The 21,535-nt window shown below is 37.3% G+C and overlaps 1 protein-coding gene across 8 annotated transcripts in view; it reads right to left on the bottom strand.

Annotated features, from left to right (window-relative positions):
• The window catches only part of MARK1 (microtubule affinity regulating kinase 1), a 57,564-nt gene that overhangs the window by 15,569 nt on the left and 20,460 nt on the right, over window positions 1-21,535 (bottom strand). For 4 of the 8 annotated variants that reach the window (XM_066178221.1, XM_066178219.1, XM_066178222.1 and 1 more), the window contains exons 2-11: window positions 19,255-19,458; window positions 18,571-18,624; window positions 12,283-12,331; window positions 11,104-11,169; window positions 10,102-10,172; window positions 9,043-9,099; window positions 5,144-5,380; window positions 4,935-5,054; window positions 757-856; window positions 90-202 (exon numbers count right to left, since the gene is read on the bottom strand). In XM_066178221.1, coding sequence (XP_066034318.1) covers window positions 90-202; window positions 757-856; window positions 4,935-5,054; window positions 5,144-5,380; window positions 9,043-9,099; window positions 10,102-10,172; window positions 11,104-11,169; window positions 12,283-12,331; window positions 18,571-18,624; window positions 19,255-19,458 — 1,071 coding nt within the window. Of the gene's footprint in view, window positions 1-89; window positions 203-756; window positions 857-4,934; window positions 5,055-5,143; window positions 5,381-9,042; window positions 9,100-10,101; window positions 10,173-10,255; window positions 10,362-11,103; window positions 11,170-11,727; window positions 11,860-12,282; window positions 12,332-18,570; window positions 18,625-18,802; window positions 19,174-19,254; window positions 19,459-21,535 lie in introns of those variants that run through there. The other 4 variants (XM_066178224.1, XM_066178225.1, XM_066178226.1 and 1 more) reach the window with 4 other exon arrangements.

Genomic DNA, 21,535 nt, shown 5'->3' on the forward strand with positions numbered 1-21,535 from the left:
AAATTTTAGAAAAAATGTTACAAAATAGTAAAAACATCATTCAACCCAGCAATACAAAGGCCAAACCAGAAAATGTACGCAGCACTTACTTCAGGTGGTTTTCTACCTAGAAGCAGGTATGTAGCCATGACTTCATCGTACTTTTGGTTTACTAAAGATTCATGGATTTCTTCTCTTGAGAAGCCCATTGTGACCATAATGTCTAGAAGTAAAAGCAGCCAGATATATCAGCAGAGTAAGTGTTTGGGTTTACTGACAACTTAAGGACAGTAAAAACGGAAAAACAGCCTTATAATTTACAAGTAACTAAGATTCAACTCAACCCACTGAGGTTTCTTTACTGTGCAAAAATAGGAAATGATACAAAGTCCTCTCTTTCATTGTTATTTTTACCTTGAAAACTCCCAACCATGTTATACAACTCTTAACTAATTTATACAACATTCAATGTTATTCAACAACAAATAAAGCACTGGCAAATAGAAGTGTTGCCCTCATAACAAAATCTGTCTCCTTCAGTCCCTTAAATTCTGTAATCATATTTGTCTTTTGCTTTGCTTGCAGACTGATGTCAGCTCAGGGAAGTCACAACAGTAGTTGTAAGGAGGCCATTGTAATGGAATTTCTCATTTAAATAAAAAAAATGCATTTTACTTGTATGATGAGATTGTAGGTCAAATTCATAAGACTTTAGTTTGCCTTCCAAGATAAAACTGCCTGTGTCCACCAGATGCAACATCCTTCTGAAAGTGTTACCTATTCTTTTGGTGTCATTGAAATCTGGTTCAGGCTCGGTATATGGCTTTAGTTCTTCTTCTTCATGGCCAACATTCATCCATCGATCCTTCATGATTTGCTAGGAAAAGAGAAGAGGCCAGTATGCCCTTTACCATACCCCATAACACTTGTGCAAACTTGTCTGCTGAAAAGCAATTTAAAGTCCATAATAATCTGAATGCTGCTCTTTCCCTTATACCTTTTCTCCTCACATATTTTCTTTTATCTTTCACATCCTCATGTTCCTGTAAGTTTATTCCTCCTATTTACTATTCCCTATATAATCACCCTGCCTAAAATATCAGAAAAACCATTGAAAACCAAAATCTTGCATTTTGTACCCTTCACTTCCACTGTCTTCTTATCTCATTTTGCCCTGTGACTGACACTCATGTGCTCTTCTTGGTTAACATCCTAAGATTCTAATGCAATACCAGCTCTATGACGATAAAGAGCTCCTTTAAATAATAGCAAATGACTTGTTTAGAAGCTAAGGAATAATTCAGGAATGTGCTGATGCTTCCTACAGTCATTAGTTTCAAGATCATGATGCCAACTGGTCATTTTTTCCTATGGATCTTCTCACTGCACTTGACCTAAATATGTTTCCAAGTTTGGCTGGAGGGAGAAGTGCCTCTTAACTCTCTCTATGCCATATAGTTATTTGCTTCAAAAATTTCTCCTGCCTTCTTTAGAAAATTTCCTTCTGTTGTGGCTTGGATCTTTCTGTAGGCCTTCGAGACTGATTGTCTGGAATCCCTAACCATCACAATTTTTCCTTAAGGGCATATTCATCTATAAACAGCTAAAATCATTTTCCCTCCTACAGCAACACGCACACATGTCTCCTCATGGACAGATGCTAATACTGCTCACTGCATGGACACAAGAATGGAACAAGTGCCAGCAAATCAAGTCTCCCACAGGCTCCAAATATGCCTTGCAAACACCAAATTAAGTTATTTCTCACAAAGAGCCAAAGACTCAATTTTCCATTGATAAAACCCAAATTCTTTGTGTGTAGGGCTGCTGCCAAAATACAGACCCCAATAGCGGTACCCTTACAAGAACCACACAGAACTTTGTGCCAATTAACATTTTGCTGACAATAACACTTAAAGATTTGTTCTATCATAGAATTGATTTTTTGTCTTTTGAGGGGATAAAAAGGGAGGGATTGTTAACACATACTGCTACACTGCATTTCTGACACAGAGCACGAATCTACTTGACAACAGACTTGGGTTATATATTTGTAGCCTTGCAGGAACACGAGAGCTTCCCCAAAGACTCTGCAGTATCTGCAATCACAATTTTTAAAAGATCCTGTTAAATAAATATGAAGTTTAAGCATGATGAAGTGGATGACAGAAATCACTGCTCAAATTCTACCTCCATTTCTTCATCCTTCTTGAATAAACAGATAAGCCTGAAAATTCCCACTTACAGTTTTTCATGTCTCTTCAGTAGGTGGATCTACAGTTCAATGTAATCCGCTCTCTGTTTCCATCTGTTTAATATCTACATTTCTGCTGGCTTCTGTCTTTTAAATACATGATCTCAGAGGCACACTGAGTTATTGTACAACTCTTAAACAGGCTCTTACAATCAAGCATTTTGAAGCGACACAAACAGTCCAGTTCCAGGATCAATACTACATTTGTGTAAGTTCTGCTGGGCTTTCAGTCAGCTGATTAATGAGCAGCAGCCTTGGTAAGAATATTTAGAAATCTGACATAAACTGTACTTCTTAAACATCAACCCAATCTAAATTTCAACCAGCTAGATATTTTTGATGAGTTTTTCCCCAATTTTCAGAGAAACTAATAAAAATCTGGTCTGGCTCAAGTCCTGTCTGTGTCAAAATCATTTTGTTTTATTACACTCTGTAATTATAAATCTGCTCTGGAGGAATTTCAGAGCAACACTATGCAAAAGAATTAAGGACTAGAGGAGAGGGAAAGTGGAATTTGTTGAAATCCTGACAGTTAAGAGATATTTTCTGACAGTACGTTTTCCCCACCTCTTCCTGGGAAGATTTACTGGTTTATATCAACATTATCTTGTTTCTAAAATGTTTCTTCTCAGCTGCAACAATGAAAAAGTCTAACCATTTTAAATAAAAATCTGCCTGGTCCTTACCAGAGGATAAGTGCTATGTCTAACCCATACAGTGCTGATCCCATGTGGATCTCAGCTTTGGTGCTGATGTCACCGACAAACATCTTTTTGGATGGTCTGCCAAAAACATGCATGGAAACTGAGAAGATGTATGGCTGGGACTGAGCAAATAATCAAAAGGCAAAGCACAAGAAAATCCTCCCCATCTAAGATGACGTTGTCTTTCCACTTTCAGAAGCTTCCAACGAACTTAGACTTTCATTCTAAACATGTATTTTTAGAAGTGTTCAGACAGATTTCTTTCCAAACCACATACCACACTTTTTAATTCAGCAAATGTGATTTCAGGAATATTCCTTAAAAAAAAAAAAAGTTGTGATGCCTCTCTCTCTTCGCTCAGGTTAGCACACTGATCAATGTCTGTTATCAGTATTTCTGGAACTGGCTCAAGACCCTCAGTCACACACAACATCTGCTTGCTCTCTTCCACACAATGTGACAACCTCGGCCCTTCAGTGAGGCTGCTATCCAACACCTCTCTCCAGGGACAGGAAGGAATTTTACAAGAACTGGATAACACTACACTACCTAGAATGAAAGTGAAATTAGATTTCAAGAGAAACTGCTGAAAATCTGGAGGAAAATTCAATAAAAGAAAAAAAAAATACTTCCCTAAAACCTAAACATGACACAGATGAACAGTGATCTTTGACGTGACTACACTCTTATCACAATGTCCTTTAGACATAAACTAGTAATCACAAAACATAATGAGCATGTATCAGCAAAGCAGAAGCCATCATTCACTTTTCTCTTCAGCACAGACTTTACTCAACTTAAAACTATTTATAAAAAACCATAAACCAGCATCAGCTTGGAATATGCACGCAGACAGAGCTCAGTGAGTGCATATTTCCTTGCACAGGTAGCCTCCATGCCAGGAAGCATAAGTCATGCCATGACAAACAAAAAGCTGCTTAAGTGGGATTTATTCTCTGGAACACATCCACTGCTGCGCAAGTATGTGCAGAAAGATGAAACAAAAGTCGCTAGTGATTAAATCATGCAAATACTATTTTAAAAGCATTCTATTTATCTTCTGCTCTACTTTCATCTCTATGGTAAGTAGATGTTATTTAAAAAAATCCCTCCCTGCTAAAGAATTCACACAATAAAACTAGGCAGCTTTTAGAGTGAACTCTACACCAATTATTTGTTAAATATCAGCTATGCAGCAAGTACTATCCAATACATCAATCCTGAACAAAACAGCCCCTTAAAAAACACTGAACCTTTCAGACACCTTACAAGTGCAGAGATATTTTCCACATCCCATAAAAAGAAAACCTAATTTACTAACACCAACAATCATAACTCATTAGAAATCCCCAAAACAGATTTTACCTGAGGGACACAGCAGGAATTATTATATATATAAATTTTCCAGCTACTCAGAAACAAAGCTACCAGAAGAGGGAGAAAAAAGGCTTGAACAGTAATAACTAGCCATTATTAGCTTATCATTCACAGAGTTCTTAGAGTTTACATGTATTATGGCACTAAAACAAACAAGAAACTCCACACTCTTTTCCATCAGCTAGTTATTCTTCTTGTACCTATCCTTTTTAAGAAGTCATGAAAATGGTCAGTTGAAAAAGCTTATGGTACTGCCTGCTGGTCTTGTTTTTCTGAAAAACTCCAGGAAGATATTTACAATCTTGTCCCCCTTTCAACAGATTTTGAACTAGCTCCATTATCTGACTGAAACAAGTGGGAACAGTTTGCACTTTGAAATGCTCCTAATTTAGTCATTAGTCAGCTGCAATTAAGGTTAGATTTTCATTGATTAACACTTTCTATTTTCAAGCTGCAGTGTTTCTAGGACATTTCCTCTTTTTTTTTCTTTGACAAGACTTTTGGGCCCTTAAAACAGGAAGAAAGTATCTATCCTGAAAAGTTAGGAATTCTCAAGCAACTGTTGTATTTTCTTCTTTCTTAATTTGAACCCCCTTTTTTTCTGAGACAAAATGACTTACTTCCAAGCTGCCTCGTTTTATTGGATTCAGTACTAGTAGCTTCTTCAGTAGATTTTCACAGTCTGTGGACATATAGAATGGAATGCGGTACTTCCCTCTCAGTACTCGCTCCCTCAGCTCCTGTAAAATAAGATTTTTAAAAGGTGAGCTCCTGATGACACGGAAGATCTAAAGCCAGCAGAAGGCAAGCTTTCAGGCTGTAACTGTACCTTTAGATTTTGACCATCAAATGGCAGCGATCCGCTCACTAGTGTGTACAGAATCACCCCGAGGCTCCACACATCCACTTCAGGGCCATCGTATTTCTTTCCCTGGAAAAGCTCCGGGGCGGCATAGGGCGGGCTGCCACAAAACGTGTCCAGTTTGTTACCGACCGTGAACTCGTTACTAAACCCAAAGTCTGCAATTTTAATGTTCATATCTGAGTCAAGTAGAAGGTTTTCTGCCTAAGAGGAAAATAAGACAATTTTTGTATCAGAGTAAGTATAAATATATATATAGTACAATTTATCATTTATCAATAAATACATAAATGTTTTTTTCTAAAACGGTTCACCATCTGCCTCTTTCTTGCAGAATAGAAGAAACTTACCCCCCACGTATGTTACAAGGACTGAAAATCAGCAATGTTTACTCAAGAAATGTAACTATTAAAAGCGGTTAAATAAACTTAGAAGTCAGCTAGTGAATCAACTATGAACATTTTATTTTCTGGAAGAAATAACTTAGTTCAGCTTTAGAGTGAAGTATCTAGACATCTCAGAATAGCAGTCAAAGCTTTTGACAGCTTCATGCCAATTTCTGATGCCAAGGAGAGTAAATCTAATCCTAGGCATCATCTACCATAATGGCAGAGTAAATGTTAGAAGGAATTTAAGACTTAAGAAGATACCTTCTGCTTCTAAGATGAAACACTTCAAGCTACATGCTGAACCTTAGCATTCTGTACCAAAAAATCCTCTCCCTTTTATTATTAGTTTGCTTCAGCAACAGCAACATCAAGGTGCCAGCGCTCAAGTATTTAATTCTTTTCACATAGAATGTATTCTATATATCTAAGATTAATGCCTGTGCTGCAGTCATGTGACTTCAATGTATCACATATACATAGATGCAAGTGCACAGGTACCTGGAGAGTCAGTAAACAGCATCTTATATTTAGTATCACAGGTAGGTAAGAAGATTAAAAGGGTGAAGTTACAGAAATACTAATAAATTATTGGGGGAATAAAGTGATTTCTCAAATCACTTGAGAAGGATTTTGTGCATGGAGTGCAGCAGAACTGGGCAATGTTTATTTATCTAACTGGGTCCCAGCTCCTGATCTGCATGCCAGCAACACAAGATAGCACCAAGCAGAGCAGGAATCCTACTTTTTCAACAGGAGGCCAGATATTAACCAGAGTTTTATAGCAAACAACAGTTTTATAGCAAAGCGACATCTCTGATCAGATGCTGTGCTCAGCTGAGCCCGGAAAATATAAAAATATTTTAGCTCACAATTGGAGAAGCAGCAATCTGTCAGCTGATTTGATTAAAAGGGTAAACATGATTTTACCTGGGTTTGACTTTATTTTTAATAATTTCATTTACACTCAGTGAACAGAACAGGAGACAATTAACTACCAGTATATCAAGCCAATAGCTGCACAACAGAATTTAGCCCTTATCAGGAGTAAAATACAGCCCATTTCTACAAACTATCCTGGAAAGTATTTTTTTTTCAATTCATGACCTGTAATCCCAGCTGGTTCCAGCTGATGTGCCTGCAGACAGACTCATAGAGCTGTTTTCCAGATCTGACAGCCTTCTACACTACTTCACAAAGACTTCATTTTCCTTGTGGTGAAAACTGCACTGTCAGTGCAGCTGCTCTGTGATTACAATAGTTCTCCTAGTTCAACAGTACTCAGCTACCCAAGTGCCCTATGGCAAGTGCTTTCAGGTTCCTTATTTCAACCAAGAACACCAAAAGACCTTTTTAATATGCCAAATAGAAAGATGCTCTTGTTGATTACATGTTCAGAGCAAAAAGCATGAACTGAAAAAGTACATTCTGTGCATCACAGGATTACAAAGCTGGAACTGGTTACAGCCCTTTCTACACAAGTTGTTTATAATTACAAAGCAAAAAGGAGACAATTTTTCTACCAGAAGCGCCTGGACAAACTTGCGTATTTTCTTACACATCTCTCCAGTTTAGTCTGAAATAACTTGTAAATAAGAGAGTTTACCCTGTTATTAAAGCAAAAAAGTCTTATCGAAAATATCCGAAGTAGTGCTAGACCACTGCTTTGTTGTGTTGCAATATCAACTGCTAAATGTGCTGATACCATGGAGAGTCAATAGAAGCAGATGAGAATGCAGACACCACTTTAAAGTTACTTTTTCCTTCTCTGCAGCTCCATGAGAAGAGTTTTAAATGAGACAGAGATGTCACATCACTTGGAAAGAAAAGATGAAGCAAGAACACTCCTCAAAGCCACACATGTAGCCTTTTTTCCTTTGGAGAATTTATTTTTCATCAGCTAGACTGACTGGCTCTCAATCACACTTTACTCTGAACTCTTCAAATAAGTCTAGCATAACTCGGTAGCCAAGAGAAGACAGACAGAAAAAAATCAAATAAAAGTTATTTCAGAGCCTGCCTGGCTGTCTTGTAAATAGGGAAGAGATCAGCAGCAGACTCCTCGTGGCAGGTAGTTCCCTGTGTGAATGCTCCAAAGCTGTTTTCCATAAGCTTGAGAACACAACCTGTGAGCTGTGTGTGTGCTATGGAAGAGAAGTGGAGGCTCTAAGGGGTTCTGGGAGAAAGAGCAAGATGCAAGATGCTGAGTAATGCAGCAAGATTCAGGCACATAGCTGGGCTGAAGGAGCCAGAGCTAGATAAGCATGAGGAGGTGGCTGGCTCCCTACTCCCAGCTGAGTGTGGGACCAAGAGAATCAGTGAAGGGCTTGTCCTGGCTGGCCTGGGTGCAGGCTTCTGCAAAGCTCAGCAGCAGTGGCTGCAGAGTAAGCTCCAGAGAGCTTGACAAAATATTCACAGTCAGGCAAGATACGGAGGAATTTTTTTTTAATCAAGATTTCAGTGAGATCCAGCCCTTCTCCCTCCTTGCATTCTGACTTCAGAGTGCTGGGCAGGCACCTCCCCCATCAGATGACAACACTCCTGGGGCAGGGACAACTCAGCAGAAAAGGATGCATTTATTATCCATCCTCATGTGCACATGCAGGAGCTGGCAGACTGACAGGTATCAGGGAACAGATTTGTAAGAATGAGATTGAAAGAATGCTGCAGTGCATTATAAGATAAAACAAAAGATACTGGTGAAAAAAACCTCGTAGGAATTATTCAACCTCAGCTTTTCACAAGAATTCAGATACATTAGTAAGAAAGAACCTACACCAGTATTTTCTTTGTAAATGTTCAAAGACATCAAAGCAACAGCACGAGACAGCTTTAAAGTGGGTGAGGATGATGTCCAAGTCCCATGATACCTAAACCTGGCATGAAGACAACTTCAGGCAGGGCTTAGGTTGTACTTGCATTTGCTGAACTCTTAATATGGTCTGGTGGTTTACACAGATAGATTACTAGAAGGGATCAAAAAAAAAAAAAAAATTCAACTGATTTCTGTTTACCCTTAATTGATTTTTCCTGCCCAAATTAAACACTAGGATATAAATCAGAAGTTCAAACCTAACATATTTCTTATAAATCACTAAGGAAAGACTGTTTTATATATCCTTGCAATATACTTTAACTGAAAATATTTTAATTAAGTAGTGATTGCTCGTATCAATTGATCTTCTGCAGCTTCACTATGTGGATACCAGCATGACAGCAGGTATAATTCTTTGGAGAGCATGTCTTTTTCTAAAAGCCAAAACTGGAATGAAAGTAACACATGTTCTATTCTTGTCTCTCCCCTGTTCCAAGAGGCAAGCTACATTATTTTTGTGCTTCAGGAAATTGAGAATAAAATACAAGTGACACTTCCCTCATTCACATGTTTGAGGAATTCACAGGCACAGGCAAGGACTAATATATAGAATGAAATTAGGTCTGTATGATAGGCAGCAAAAAGTAAAATAAGTAAAAACCTACCTTAAGATCACGATGAACTATGCATTTTTGATGACAATACTGTACAGCAGACACAATCTGAAACATCAAGATGGATTAGTGAAATACTTTATTTCAACTTAACTGTAAGTTTTTGCATGTAATTTAGTAATTTTGTTTCCTGATATGATTCACTAAAATGTAAGTAATTACTAAAACATTTATCTTAAAAAATATTCACCTAAGTTTCTTTCATTAAAGCTTAAATACTGAAGCTAGAAAGTCCCTATAAACAGCTCATTTTCCTACTAAAAAGAAGTTTAATACACGCCACTTGAGATAATTCGAGAAACGTATTTTTAAATGCAAATCACCCAATACAATAGCAATAACTATTGAAAGGAAATTAATCTACCCCTCAAGCCAGTAGCCAGATACATCATCTCAGATTTTATCTTCTAAAATATCAACTGCATATCTTTGCAATTCATCCCTAGCAGAACAATTCATTCAACACTTTCCTGTATTTCACATATACAACAAAAACCAAGTCTGAAACAGCATGTTAAGAGCAGTTTCTTTAAATGTTAATTATGTAACTTAATTCTGGAAATCACCAAACTTGATATATTTATCTGATTAAAGCTTTTCCAAAACAATCACTAAAACGAGGGTAAGAAATGGATTAAAATGAGAAAGTCTGTAATAAGAATATTAGCCTATTATAGAATAACCTTCATAAAAACAGAGTGACATGACACGGCAGTACCTGTCATCATATCAACATCTCTAGATAGAACAGCTGTAAAATTCTAAAATATTCAGAAGCAGACTCAAACCTCAAGTGAGTCACAATTTTAAAAAGTGACCCTTAGGAACACTGACTAAAAGAAAATGTAAATCAGTTTTACTACTTTTAGACAGTATGTAGGAAGCAGGTATTTTTTCTCTTTGGGGATTTTTTTTTTTTCCCAGTGCAGCTTTAATAAACATTATCAAAACAATTTTTTTTTAAAGTAAAACGTTTGCTCGCACTCACATCTATCTGCAAACAACATAAATAGGAACAAAACCCAAAGAATGAACACACTAATTTCATACCTGCCTGAATTTTGAACGAGCCTCTTTCTCTTTCATTCTTCCATGTGCAACTAGGTAGTCAAACACTTCTCCTGATCATGACAAGGACAACACATCAGTATTATATTTTTACGTTACCACACACAATCAAAACATGCTTGAAAACAACACACACCCCATGCTGCTCCTCTTCTTGAAGGGAAAGGAAATAGAAGCAGCCAAGAAAAATTCCTTTTGACTTTTCGCACTTGATTTCATTCAGACAAATAATAACTAAGAAGTAAAAATTGAACTCTTCATACTAAGGCTTCTTCAATTTTTAAAACAAATTTACTTCACCACTGTGAAACAAACAGAATCAATAATGAAAAATATTCATATTGTGTGTAAGACACATTGGGAATCAGGCAACTTATGCACCAGATTTGTTTTGCACATCTCTAGTGGCTTCACTTAATGTAATTTATATTATTTCTGTTGATTCCTTCTTGTTCTTTTCCTAATAAAGCTGCTCAAATGCCTTTCAGATCCTCATCTTTGCACTGTCTGACAGCAGCCTTTCCTAGCTGGTCACTGGCTGTGCTGGATTCTCGTCCCACATTCAAACATTTCCCATTCAGATGCTAAGCAGCTTCTCACTCTCTATCCCTCTCGCTATGAGCCTGCTGGTTCCCCCTCCTGTGTTAGAGATTCCCATCCCGGATCTGCCTCCTCAAGTGCTTTGGCACACATTTGCAATATAAAGTGAGGCACCAGCACTCACCTAAATATAGCAGATAAATACCAGTGGAGAGTTTTTGCCAGAATCTGTGCCAGATTATCTCTTGATACTGCAGCATGAACCTCAGAATGGGAACTACCCTCGAGCACGAACCTAAGAGGTTACTTAACAGAGTCAAGAAATCCTGCCCTGGGACTGCTCTGAAGGCCAGACTGGAATAACCCATTAAATCCTTAAAGCGTTTCTAGGCATGTAACTGGCATTTCAGTTTATCCTTAATGTACATTTCAGAATCCACTTACCCCCACTGGCATATTCCATTACCAAATACAACGTCTTTTCAGTCTCAATAACTTCAAATAATTTTACTGCAAGAAAAATGAATGAGAGATTGCAGCCAGGAGTAAAAGCACAGCACAAACAAACAAATTATACTCATGGAATGAGTATAATTTATGGCCAGTGATAACGCTAAATCATATAGAAACTTTAAATCCTTTAGGTTAGCATTCTTTTCAGGGGGGAAAAAGACCAAAAATTAATCTCTAAATCACAGTTGATAATAAAGCATATTAATTCACAATTCTCAGAAGTTTATGCACACTGTACAGACGACTTCATGCTGAAATTAGTGTTTAATTTGACAGACTTAAGATCATACAAACATCCCCTGTTTTGCTAGCAAACTGCTCACAGTCAGAAATCCGAGATTCTGACCAACTAAAAACCAAGTGGATACCAGAAATGTTAAGTCTGACTTTCCTCAGATTGCAATATAACCACTCATTTAAAACAAACACACCCCCACCACCACCCCCATGAAAACAAAAACCAGCAGAAGCTATGAATGCTGAAAAAGCAACAAACAATTTAAGGGATGAGAAGGGAGTGCCTAGCACGTAATAACTTGTACACCTCATCCATACCTTGTATGCAACAAGCCCTCTGGCCGATTCAGGACCATTAACTGTCTCTGGAACAAGACTGTCCAGCCCTCCTCAGCCAGAAGAATTGTCATCACAAAGTAGGGCCCTGAAGCTGTGGGGTAGGTGAAAGAACTAAAGCAGAAAGGGAAAATTACATACTTGGTAATTCTAATTTTCTGGAAATATTAGTCAGCAGGGGTCTTTCCTAGACTGAACTAATGGAGCTCTGCTACTCTTACCTAAGAAAACTCATGCTTTTGGGTCTCAAGAATGATTTCAATAGAAGAGGGAGTTGGGGTACTTGATAGACTGGAGAGCTGCTATCTCCTACTCTGTGTAAGGCTTTTCTGGACTGAGCAGTTTATCTCTTCTGAGCAAAATTCTTGATGCAAGCAAAGTCAATAAAGGAGGTGACACAATGAAGCATTCATTGGATGCTTACTGTCCTATTCACTCCAAAAAAAGTTTTACAGCAAATCATTCAAATACAGCCAAATAGAGTAAAATGTAAACAGCGTAACAGAAAAAAAGTCTGCAGAAATGCAGGGCTCCTACCAATATTGGGATGATTCAGAATCTTCATTATTCGCACTTCTCGAAACAACTGTCAAGGAAGCAGGACAATTTCCTTAGAAAGTGTTTATTAGGGGAAAATTACACAAGATATGCAATTTTAAATGTCAAAAAGAAAACAGAAAAGGTCACAGAAAGTAGCATTAGCATAAAATATAGATAAATACAGTGCAGTGAACTCAAGAAAACATAATCTACATCTTATGCATTACATACATATAACCACTACAAATAAACTACATACCAAAACCAGACTAATTTTTAAGCTTTATGCCAACAGACACACTAAGCTGCACAGCCCTTTCTGGAGTTTCACATTGACCAAATCCCACAGACTGTTCACACAAGTATTCACACTCTCTGATTTCTTAGGTGACTGCCAAGCTCAGCCAACCACCCTGAACACATCGAAACTACAGGTGCAAGTACAAGGTGCAGCATCAGATAAAAGTCACGCACAGATGCTCAAATGGAATCAGATACCAGGAATTCTGATATCCTCCAAGTCCTGCTGCTCCACAGAGGTGAAGCAGGCAAATCTGCTTTCCCACAACTACCAAATTTTATATTGGTCACAAGTATCAGCAAAGCCCTCTCTCCCCCTGCAAGTCCTGAAGATTTATAATTGCTGAAAGTCTGCTGTATGACACTGAATCACATAAATATAAACAACGGGACTAACTTAAAGCCCCTAGAATATATATTTCACACAGTTTATTTTTTTTTTTTAAGAACAGAAACAAGAGGTTATTGCTCTTAAATTTCTACATTCATGGCTTTATCAATTAGAGGTGCATCAAGACTAACCTAGGGGCTCAAAGGAAAGGCAAATGAAAGAAATCAAAAATGCCTACATAGTTTGGTGCTGTGTACTTGAGGCTGGCAATACTGATAGGCTTGTTTAATTGAACAGCATAGCCCCTGTTTACTGTGCTGTACACTCTTTGGTACTCTTATTGGGCTAACGTAGGGTGCTGAAATAAATGAAGAAATGCTCACTCTTCAGTGTAATGCTTAGACATTTTGGAAACATCTTAGCACTACAGTCCTCCTTAGAGAGAAACTGCGCTCAACACATTAACTGTGCCGTTGCTGTTTTGTTTCTCTGATGTCTCAGAGACATCTCACCCTACATTTTCAAAATTAGTCCCATTTGATCAGATGTAACCCTTGCAAAAGGGTACAGTGATGTCAGCCAGAGACCAAACAGCTCCCCAAAGAGTAGCACTTTAGTGTATTTTATGTTTCTAAGATTCTGCATTTATTCTACAAGTTGAGACTACAGAGCAACATCTTATTGAAAACCAGATTTTGATGAAGTACGATTACTGCAGCTCAAGTAATAATATTACAGATTTATACTTGCATTATTTATTTCATGCTAGTTACTATGCACTTGCCTTACAACTGCCATTAAAACAATTTCAGAGGGAAGCAAAGACTACAAAAGCATTTCTCTGAGCAAACATGAACAGATGCAGTTTGCCTATGCCTAAAACACAAAACAAGGGTATGTAACATTATGCAGAATTAACTTCAGCAAGTATCTTTTCCTTGTAAAATCAGTCACTGCTAAGAAAAAACATCACACCAGGATGTTCTTTGTAAATTTGTTGTTTTTCTAAGCATTGGAATTTGTTGCACAAGCATAAATTTCTCAGCTAAATTAATATAAACTAATCAGAAGCTAACAAATCTAATTAAATGGATAGTAAAACAGAAGGGCTCCTAAGCAGGTATGTAGAAAAGCAGTTCCTCCCAAAAGATTGGAAAGCTATTTCATAATTTAAAACTATTAATGCTGGTATAAAAGGTATAGCAATGAACACATACCTTCATAAAGCATAATTAAAATATGAGACTTCTACAGAAAATTGAAATAATTTTATATTTTATATAAAATAAATAAACCTCACAATTTTATATTTAATACAAAGCACGTAGGCATTAAAAAATAAACCAAGATGTGCAATATTCTATTAAATATTCTCACAAGATCTACAAGGTCACTAATTGGTTTAAGATTCAAATTGATTTTACAGTGACATGAAATTTCATTCCACAACTATTTCTGAATAAAAGCCTTAACGTTATTTTACACTGCAACTCTGCATTCCACAAAGCACGACTCTGGGAGAAGTGCCCTCCCCCATGCTTTCCCCATGCAGAAGCACGTTGGTCATTAACACCTGCAATGTCAATAACTACGTATTTACACATATGAACACCTTTAAACAATGGCCACTACACCCCTCAGTAGCACTCAGGATACATCTCCTCCTTTGCATATAGAGGTATTTAAGCAAAAAGACCACAGTTATTTCCTACAAAGCCAAGTTTGTTAAATTTATAAAAATCTGGACAGAACAGTGGTATTTGTTCCTCTCTGAGGATAAGGCAACCTGCTGCAGGATTATGATCCTTTTACTGGCAAAAAATTTTCAGAATTCAGACACATGTATTTTCCTGAGCAGCAGTGTCCTTCTCTCTCAGAAGGTGTAAGTGCTCCCTGACTTCTCTCTCCTCACCCCACCACATACTTATAGGACCGCTCTTCATTCTTAACAAGTGCCACCATTCAAAAAAACCAGTTCTTCAACAAGCATCTCCTTGTTGGAAATGTGCTGCAGCCTCAAAAGCTTCACTTATAGAAAGTGACAGCCAGCACTGTACTCGGTTCCTAAAACCAGTAGTTAGGAAAAAGCGGAAGGACTTTAAAAATTGCTTCCCATGCTTCCAGTCTAATTTTCCAAGGCACAAACTGCAGAAAGCAAAGATTTGCCACACCATTACTAACATTTCTGCTTGCTGTCAGATTGATACCTATGTTTAAGATTTACTGTTTTAAGTTACTACCATCAAACTGAAAATATTCAGTTAACGAAGGCTTTTTCTTGCTTTGAAAAACGTGCTTGAAAGATGCTCTACTTTCTAAACTGTTACTGAGAAGGGATGTGGCAAAAGAAGCACAGCTCTCAATAGGTAATATATTGAAATTGTTCCAAACTTCCACACAACTTTACTTCTGTTCTGCTGTTCTTAACAACAGAAGGAACTTAAGTTAGAGGCTCCAAACATGTTTAAAGAATAAAAAGCTTGCTGACCCCTAAAAGGGGTGTATCTGAAATACCATTTCCTAACTAAACCTATTAATGAAAAAAAAAGCACCTTCTGCTCTTCGGCTCCACTAGCAGTTTGCCAAAGAGCAACAGAATGCTGTTTCAGAAACATCCCTGGTGAAGCCAGTAGAAGACAAAATTTTCAATGCAGCAGATATGCAAAAAATAGACCAGCTATTTGAATACAAATTTGTGTTATGACAAAACCCAAATACTTACATTTGGGAACAAATTACAATAGTGACAGTGGAAAAAGCTAAGTCAGTACAGTATGTTACTATCAAGACTGCAAGTCAACAATAAAGCCAGCTCTGTTCTAAACAGATGCTCACTGAGACCAGTGGTAACCACATACTGAACAAACTGAAAACAAAATAATAAGGCAGGACCCTTAATTCAACATGGATTTTCTATTTAAAGTGGTAGAAGTCCTGGAGTGAGAAATAAAATGTAAGTTAAGACTATCACATTGCATGGACAAGAAAGCAAAATTAAAAATTCACAAGGTCAGCTTACTTAAGCCATCAAACGTCAGGCCATGACAAGCTAAAATAATTGTCTGAAGTGCCCTGGGCACACTACAGGGCATGAAAACCACTGGTGAGCAGCTAAGAAATGAAACACTCTTTGCTTTCATAGCTGTGACTAACTACAGACCCAGCTTGTATAACACTTACAACAAGTGAAGTATGCGCTCAAATATTTCTGTTTACAAAACAGAACGGTGCATGTGAAGCCACGGTGACTCATTTCACTTAATTAGGTCAATAACAAGCACTGTAACAAAACTGACTTGCACTTGGTTTCCCTCATACTTTGGTGAATGGAAAGGGGATGGTTTTGTGAATGACCCCATGCCCAAGATAGCTATAATTTTGTCTTGTTTGATTAATAAAAATCAGTAATGATTGAAGGTCTGGAAGTTTTTCTGAACTGCAGACAATCTATCAGCTTTGAAGCTCTAGAGACCACGCTCTCAACCATGAGAATTTAGATGGGTTCAGACTCGGGAGTGGGATTTTTGTGCCAGTAACACACTCCAGTGTCCTCCATAAACCTTTATTAGATAAGTGTCTGTTCCTATTAACACAGTGCTACTATCACTGCTTCCCATTCCCAACACTGCCTCTGGAAGAAAAAAGCCCCACCACTTAACAGCCCTTTGTACAGTATAAGCCCGATGACAAAATTATACAACTTCACGTTGCTGTGATACTAAACAGGACATGAAGAATCAGAAACAAAATGTAATAATTCAGTGCAGAAGGAAAAAAAGGGTGATTCATTTCATAGAATAGAAAAAGAATTTTTATTATTTTACTTACAATTCACAAATGACCCACTAAAAACTAACAGAAATTATCTTAAGTATGCTAATAAACCACCCTCTCACCCTTATTTGCTTTATATGTAGAGTTGCTTCAGTGACTGTGCAAAAATTGTGCTGGAGTTTACTTAAGAGCTTTCAGGCAATCAATATGCATTCACTCAGTCACAGCTGAAGACAAAGCTTCAAAACAAAGATTATTTTTTCTGAAAATCGTAATATTTTACAAATGAAAACATCATACCAACAAATTACCCCATTTTCCAGTGTGAGCAGAAGATGTATAGGATCAATATATTTAAAAGTTACTGAAGAATGGAATTGCAGTTAAATCAATAAATGTAAATGTCTGTCTATCCTTAGTTCTACTATCAGCTCCTTCTAACAGTACCTAACACCATTTCTCTTGTTGCCAGCTTCCCACTCAAAAAACAAATAACAGCATGTCCTACCGCATGAGTATTTTATGTACTATGTGTGCAGTATGACAGCATTTTTGTATGCCATGAAAGTCTTATTTATACTTGGAATGGGTTATTGAATTATTATCAAGTATTTTTGTATGAAATACACTGAACACTAAAACTATTGTCCCAAAGGTGAGTTTTTCTTGCTTTGTTTTCCAGAAAGTTTTAACATATTTCAGCTTCTCATTGCTCAACAATGAGACAAACCCAGCTCTTCAAGTGTAAACACCAAGCCAGGTAGGAAATAAGCTACGTGAGCAGCACAGGATTTCCACAATATGTGCTGTCACACACTGCCTCTGTGGGTCCCCCTTCTCTAGCTCAAATATTAGCAAGGAGATTTGCTTAATATAGACTTAAAAGCAAAGCTTCGGCATTGACTGCACAGCAGGTTGAATTAAAAAAAAAAAAAAAAAAAATCCAAAAGGACTCACTCAAGTACTGCAAAGGAGAATTAAAGAAAATAAAGCATAAAAGAGATAAAAGAAAAAAAAAATAAAGCAAAGTTGTTTATAACTCCCCATAACCAAAGTTACACAATAAAATAAATTGTAATAATTTATTACAGTCAGAGATAACACTTGACGTCTTTCTCTCATTTCTACAGCTACAGAAAGCAGCAGTATAGTATTTGTAAACAAAAAATACATCAGATTTTTATAATGGACATCCTCCAGTATGACAATACAACATTTCTGTGCTTCAGCCACAACAAAACATACAGAGTTAAACAGTAAAAATCCAAATCAAACAAAAATCCCCAGGGTTTCGATAAAACCCTTATCAAAATGACTATGAAAGACTTCTGGATTTCTACCTACAGGCATAAACAACACTGTTTTGATTATATTCACTCATTTTGTCAATTCTGTGCACAAAAAGTAATTGCCACAAGTCCCCTGAGTTCAGCAAATATTTTATTAAAGTTGAAAGAGTATAAAGACAAATGCAGAAAAACCCATTAAAGCAATAGAAGTTGGTACTCCAAGTCCACAAAAAAACAATTACTACATTAAAGAAAAAATCCAAGAAAATTCCATCCTTTACAGCATTAAATCTTGGTTTAGCATGCAGACAAACTGTTTTTATACCTAATTGGAAAGAAATGTGACTGCTGGCAAAGAGGAAAGCTAGAGGAGGAAGGAAGAGCAAAACAACAAAGCTCAGATAGGAACCACATGGAGTCACTGCCCTCAGACAAATGTATGTGCACATTATAGCAGGGAGACCACATTCTCCCAAGGTCACACACAAAATGTTGTTTAGCAAGATAAGGGGATCAAATGTTTTTGTCAAGTAAATAAAGGATCACGGTTCAACCGTTTACAGAATTTCAGATGTTATGGTCTATTCTTACCTTTTGCAGGCTAGTGGGATTTAGCTGGGTTTTATCTATTATTTTCACAGCAACCTTGGGAAAAAAAAAACAAACAACTATGAATTACTAAACTCAGAACCAAAATATATTTTTGAATATAGTAAGTTTGAACAAAAATATATTGCACCTCTGTGAGCAAGAGCATTGATGCACCTCTAAAACATGCATGCGTGTCTACTTCTATACATTTCATCAAGCAAAATTCTCTCACCTATTAACATTTACCAGCAGGAACTTGGAACTTTGGCACCAAGGAATGAATGAGTTTTATACTTCTGTCTGTGTTTGGACTGAACAACAGTATCTTGTCCGGGCCCTCCAAACACAAGATTTATCTATTAACAGATCACCAATATCAATGAAATCTGCCTATCAATGCATTTCTCTTCAGTTTTAGAAAGGCTTAGGGATGAACAGACACCTTCTCAGCCCCAAAATACTGTTTAATGCACAACAAACATTTTGATTCTTTCACCAAGAAGCTGCATTTTAAAAATGGGGTGGGTGGGTGGTGAGGTGGAAACTTAGGCATGTCAGGTAACTTCGTCTGTATCCTGAAACAGCTTCTAGAAGAAACACTTATCATAAAGATAGCCAAAGAAAACAAATCAGACTGTCAGCCTTTTTTTTTTTTTTTAAATTTTTTTTCCCCCCAAGGCTTACCTCTCTTCCAGTAAGCACATGCCTTGCCAGCTTCACTTTGGCAAAATTTCCTTTTCCTATTGTTTTCAGTAAGCGATAATTTCCAATGTGAGGATGCTCTTCATTTGTGGATGTGATGGAGTTCCTACATCGGGGGATGTTTTGTCTGCTACTTGATTTGATAGGCTGGATGTGTGGTTCAGTGTATCCATCCACAGAGGTGTGCTGCAAGGCAGACAAAATCGTTGGGAATTTAGCTACTTGGATTTTAGACAATTGCAACAGAACAGACCACAAGCATAAAAAGATGTAAAGGGGAATTATTTAATTTTTACAATATAACTGATACACTCTGGATGGCAGCCTAAGGAGAAAATGCTGCCTTCGGGCAGAGGTCGATACATGTCTCATGAAAAGGTCTGCAGAAAAATTTTACCAGCTCCAAAAGCAACACTAGATACCTAGGCAGTAATCTATAAACCATTAAAGACTTTTTTAAACATGCCAAACCACACAGTATAGCACTATGTTGCAAATTTGTCTAATCATAATCAAAATTGGTCTTTTAAAAATAACTGTACAAAATATACTTGTACCTTGGCATATTTAGAAACAAGGTTTCACTCTTTTTTTTTTTGTTAATTTTCTTCAGTCAAATGACACTACTAATTTATTTTTTCAGGTAAGCTTTGTTCGCCAAACATATTTGCATCTTTTTAAGGTCTTATTCAAGTAGCAAACTATCTACATCTTTATTTAAAAATAACTATTCTTTAAAACTCCATGAGATCACATAAAATATCTTAAATCTCAAAAGTCTGAAGAACTAAAAGGAAGTTATTTTTATTGCATGCCAACACATCATCCCACATTAAATGTTAGTCACTGAAATCTGCAGTGCTTCTGTACTCTAACTTCCAAGTATATAAGGGGCAAGTTACAGATGGGGCTTGGAATTTTTCCAAGGAGAAACCAAAGTAATGAAAAATGTCAAAGGAGTGCTAAGTGTTTCAGTATTTCAAATACTTTCTAAGAGTGGCAGATGGGTACAAATGTTTAACAGGTAAAATTTAGCTTCTAATCTTTTAAGCTACAGACTTTGAAGGCTGGCAAATACTGGAGGTAGAGAGAGTGTCTTCCCAGTGCAGTTTTTAGATTTGTAGCAAGAAAGGCATGCTTACTCCCAGCTAAGCATAAAGCCCCACCAGACACCTGAATATCCTCCCATTAGTGATTGCCTCAATTAAAAAGTGTCTATCTTTGTACAAAGCACTAATGAGCCTGGTCCTAGATCCTTGACATTAAGCTGAAAGCAGAGTCTAAGTGCAGCTGAAGTTTTACTGCTTCTCCCCATACCCAGCCTAGTGCTGGGCTGTGCTGATCTCATCTACCATTCCTTATGGAATTATTTTCACATACAATCAGAATTTAAAGCAGTACTTCCAGCTTCAGCGTGCATTTGTTGGGAGACTGAAGTCAGTCCCCTCCTGTAAACACTCGGGCTTACAGACAGTCCCCACTGAACCAGGCAAGATTATTTCAGGACACAAGCAGTAGTGGAATTGGGAAAAGTAGCAAACAGCTGCAACACAACCGGAAAAAACAAGGAGTATACCACAACCAGAATGTTCTTCCCAAATGTAGCACAACCCTGCTTACATCACCTCCAGCATTATTAATTATTCACTATGGCCAAGAGAACAGCCCTAAATATAATTTTGTTTGTCTTTTCATCGCATGAGTCCTTCTACAAAATACTACTGTACTCCTACTGCTAAACTGTTTTCCAAATTACTGGAGAACCAAGCAAGCCAGGCATGTTTAGATTCTGTATATCAGACAAATTCATTCAGCTGTGAAATAACATGCTAGTAATAGTATTTATTCTTTAGAAGCACATTATTAAAATGTTTTCTGTGGACTTTGAAAGAGTAGATTAGAAGGGCAGCTCCAGGCAAACAGGCTTTGATACATTCTTTCAGCATCGGACACAGGTCCCACATGGGATAAACCACAGCCCAGAAAAAAGCCTCTCCCAAAAATACACCCTGCAAAACCAGTATCTGTATGGTGCTGACAACGAATATTTCAGCTGTACTTAGAACCCCAGCCAGGGCTACAGCAGCGTACTACACAAACAAGTTTTAGGAGTCTTTGAGCCTCTTTACTCACTGAATTAGATCTTCACTACTGGACATACAATGCCTACCAGAAGCATTAGCAATCCTAATATCAGTTGCCAATTTCATATGCTTCACAGGATTAGCCTACTCCCAGCAGATACCTAAAGGGATCTCTTAGA

The sequence above is a fragment of the Chamaea fasciata genome, unplaced genomic scaffold, assembly GCF_029207755.1.
Source record: "Chamaea fasciata isolate MVZ Bird 193981 ecotype frontalis unplaced genomic scaffold, bChaFas1.0.hap1 SCAF_3, whole genome shotgun sequence".
In the NCBI taxonomy this organism is placed as follows: Eukaryota; Metazoa; Chordata; class Aves; order Passeriformes; family Sylviidae; genus Chamaea; species Chamaea fasciata.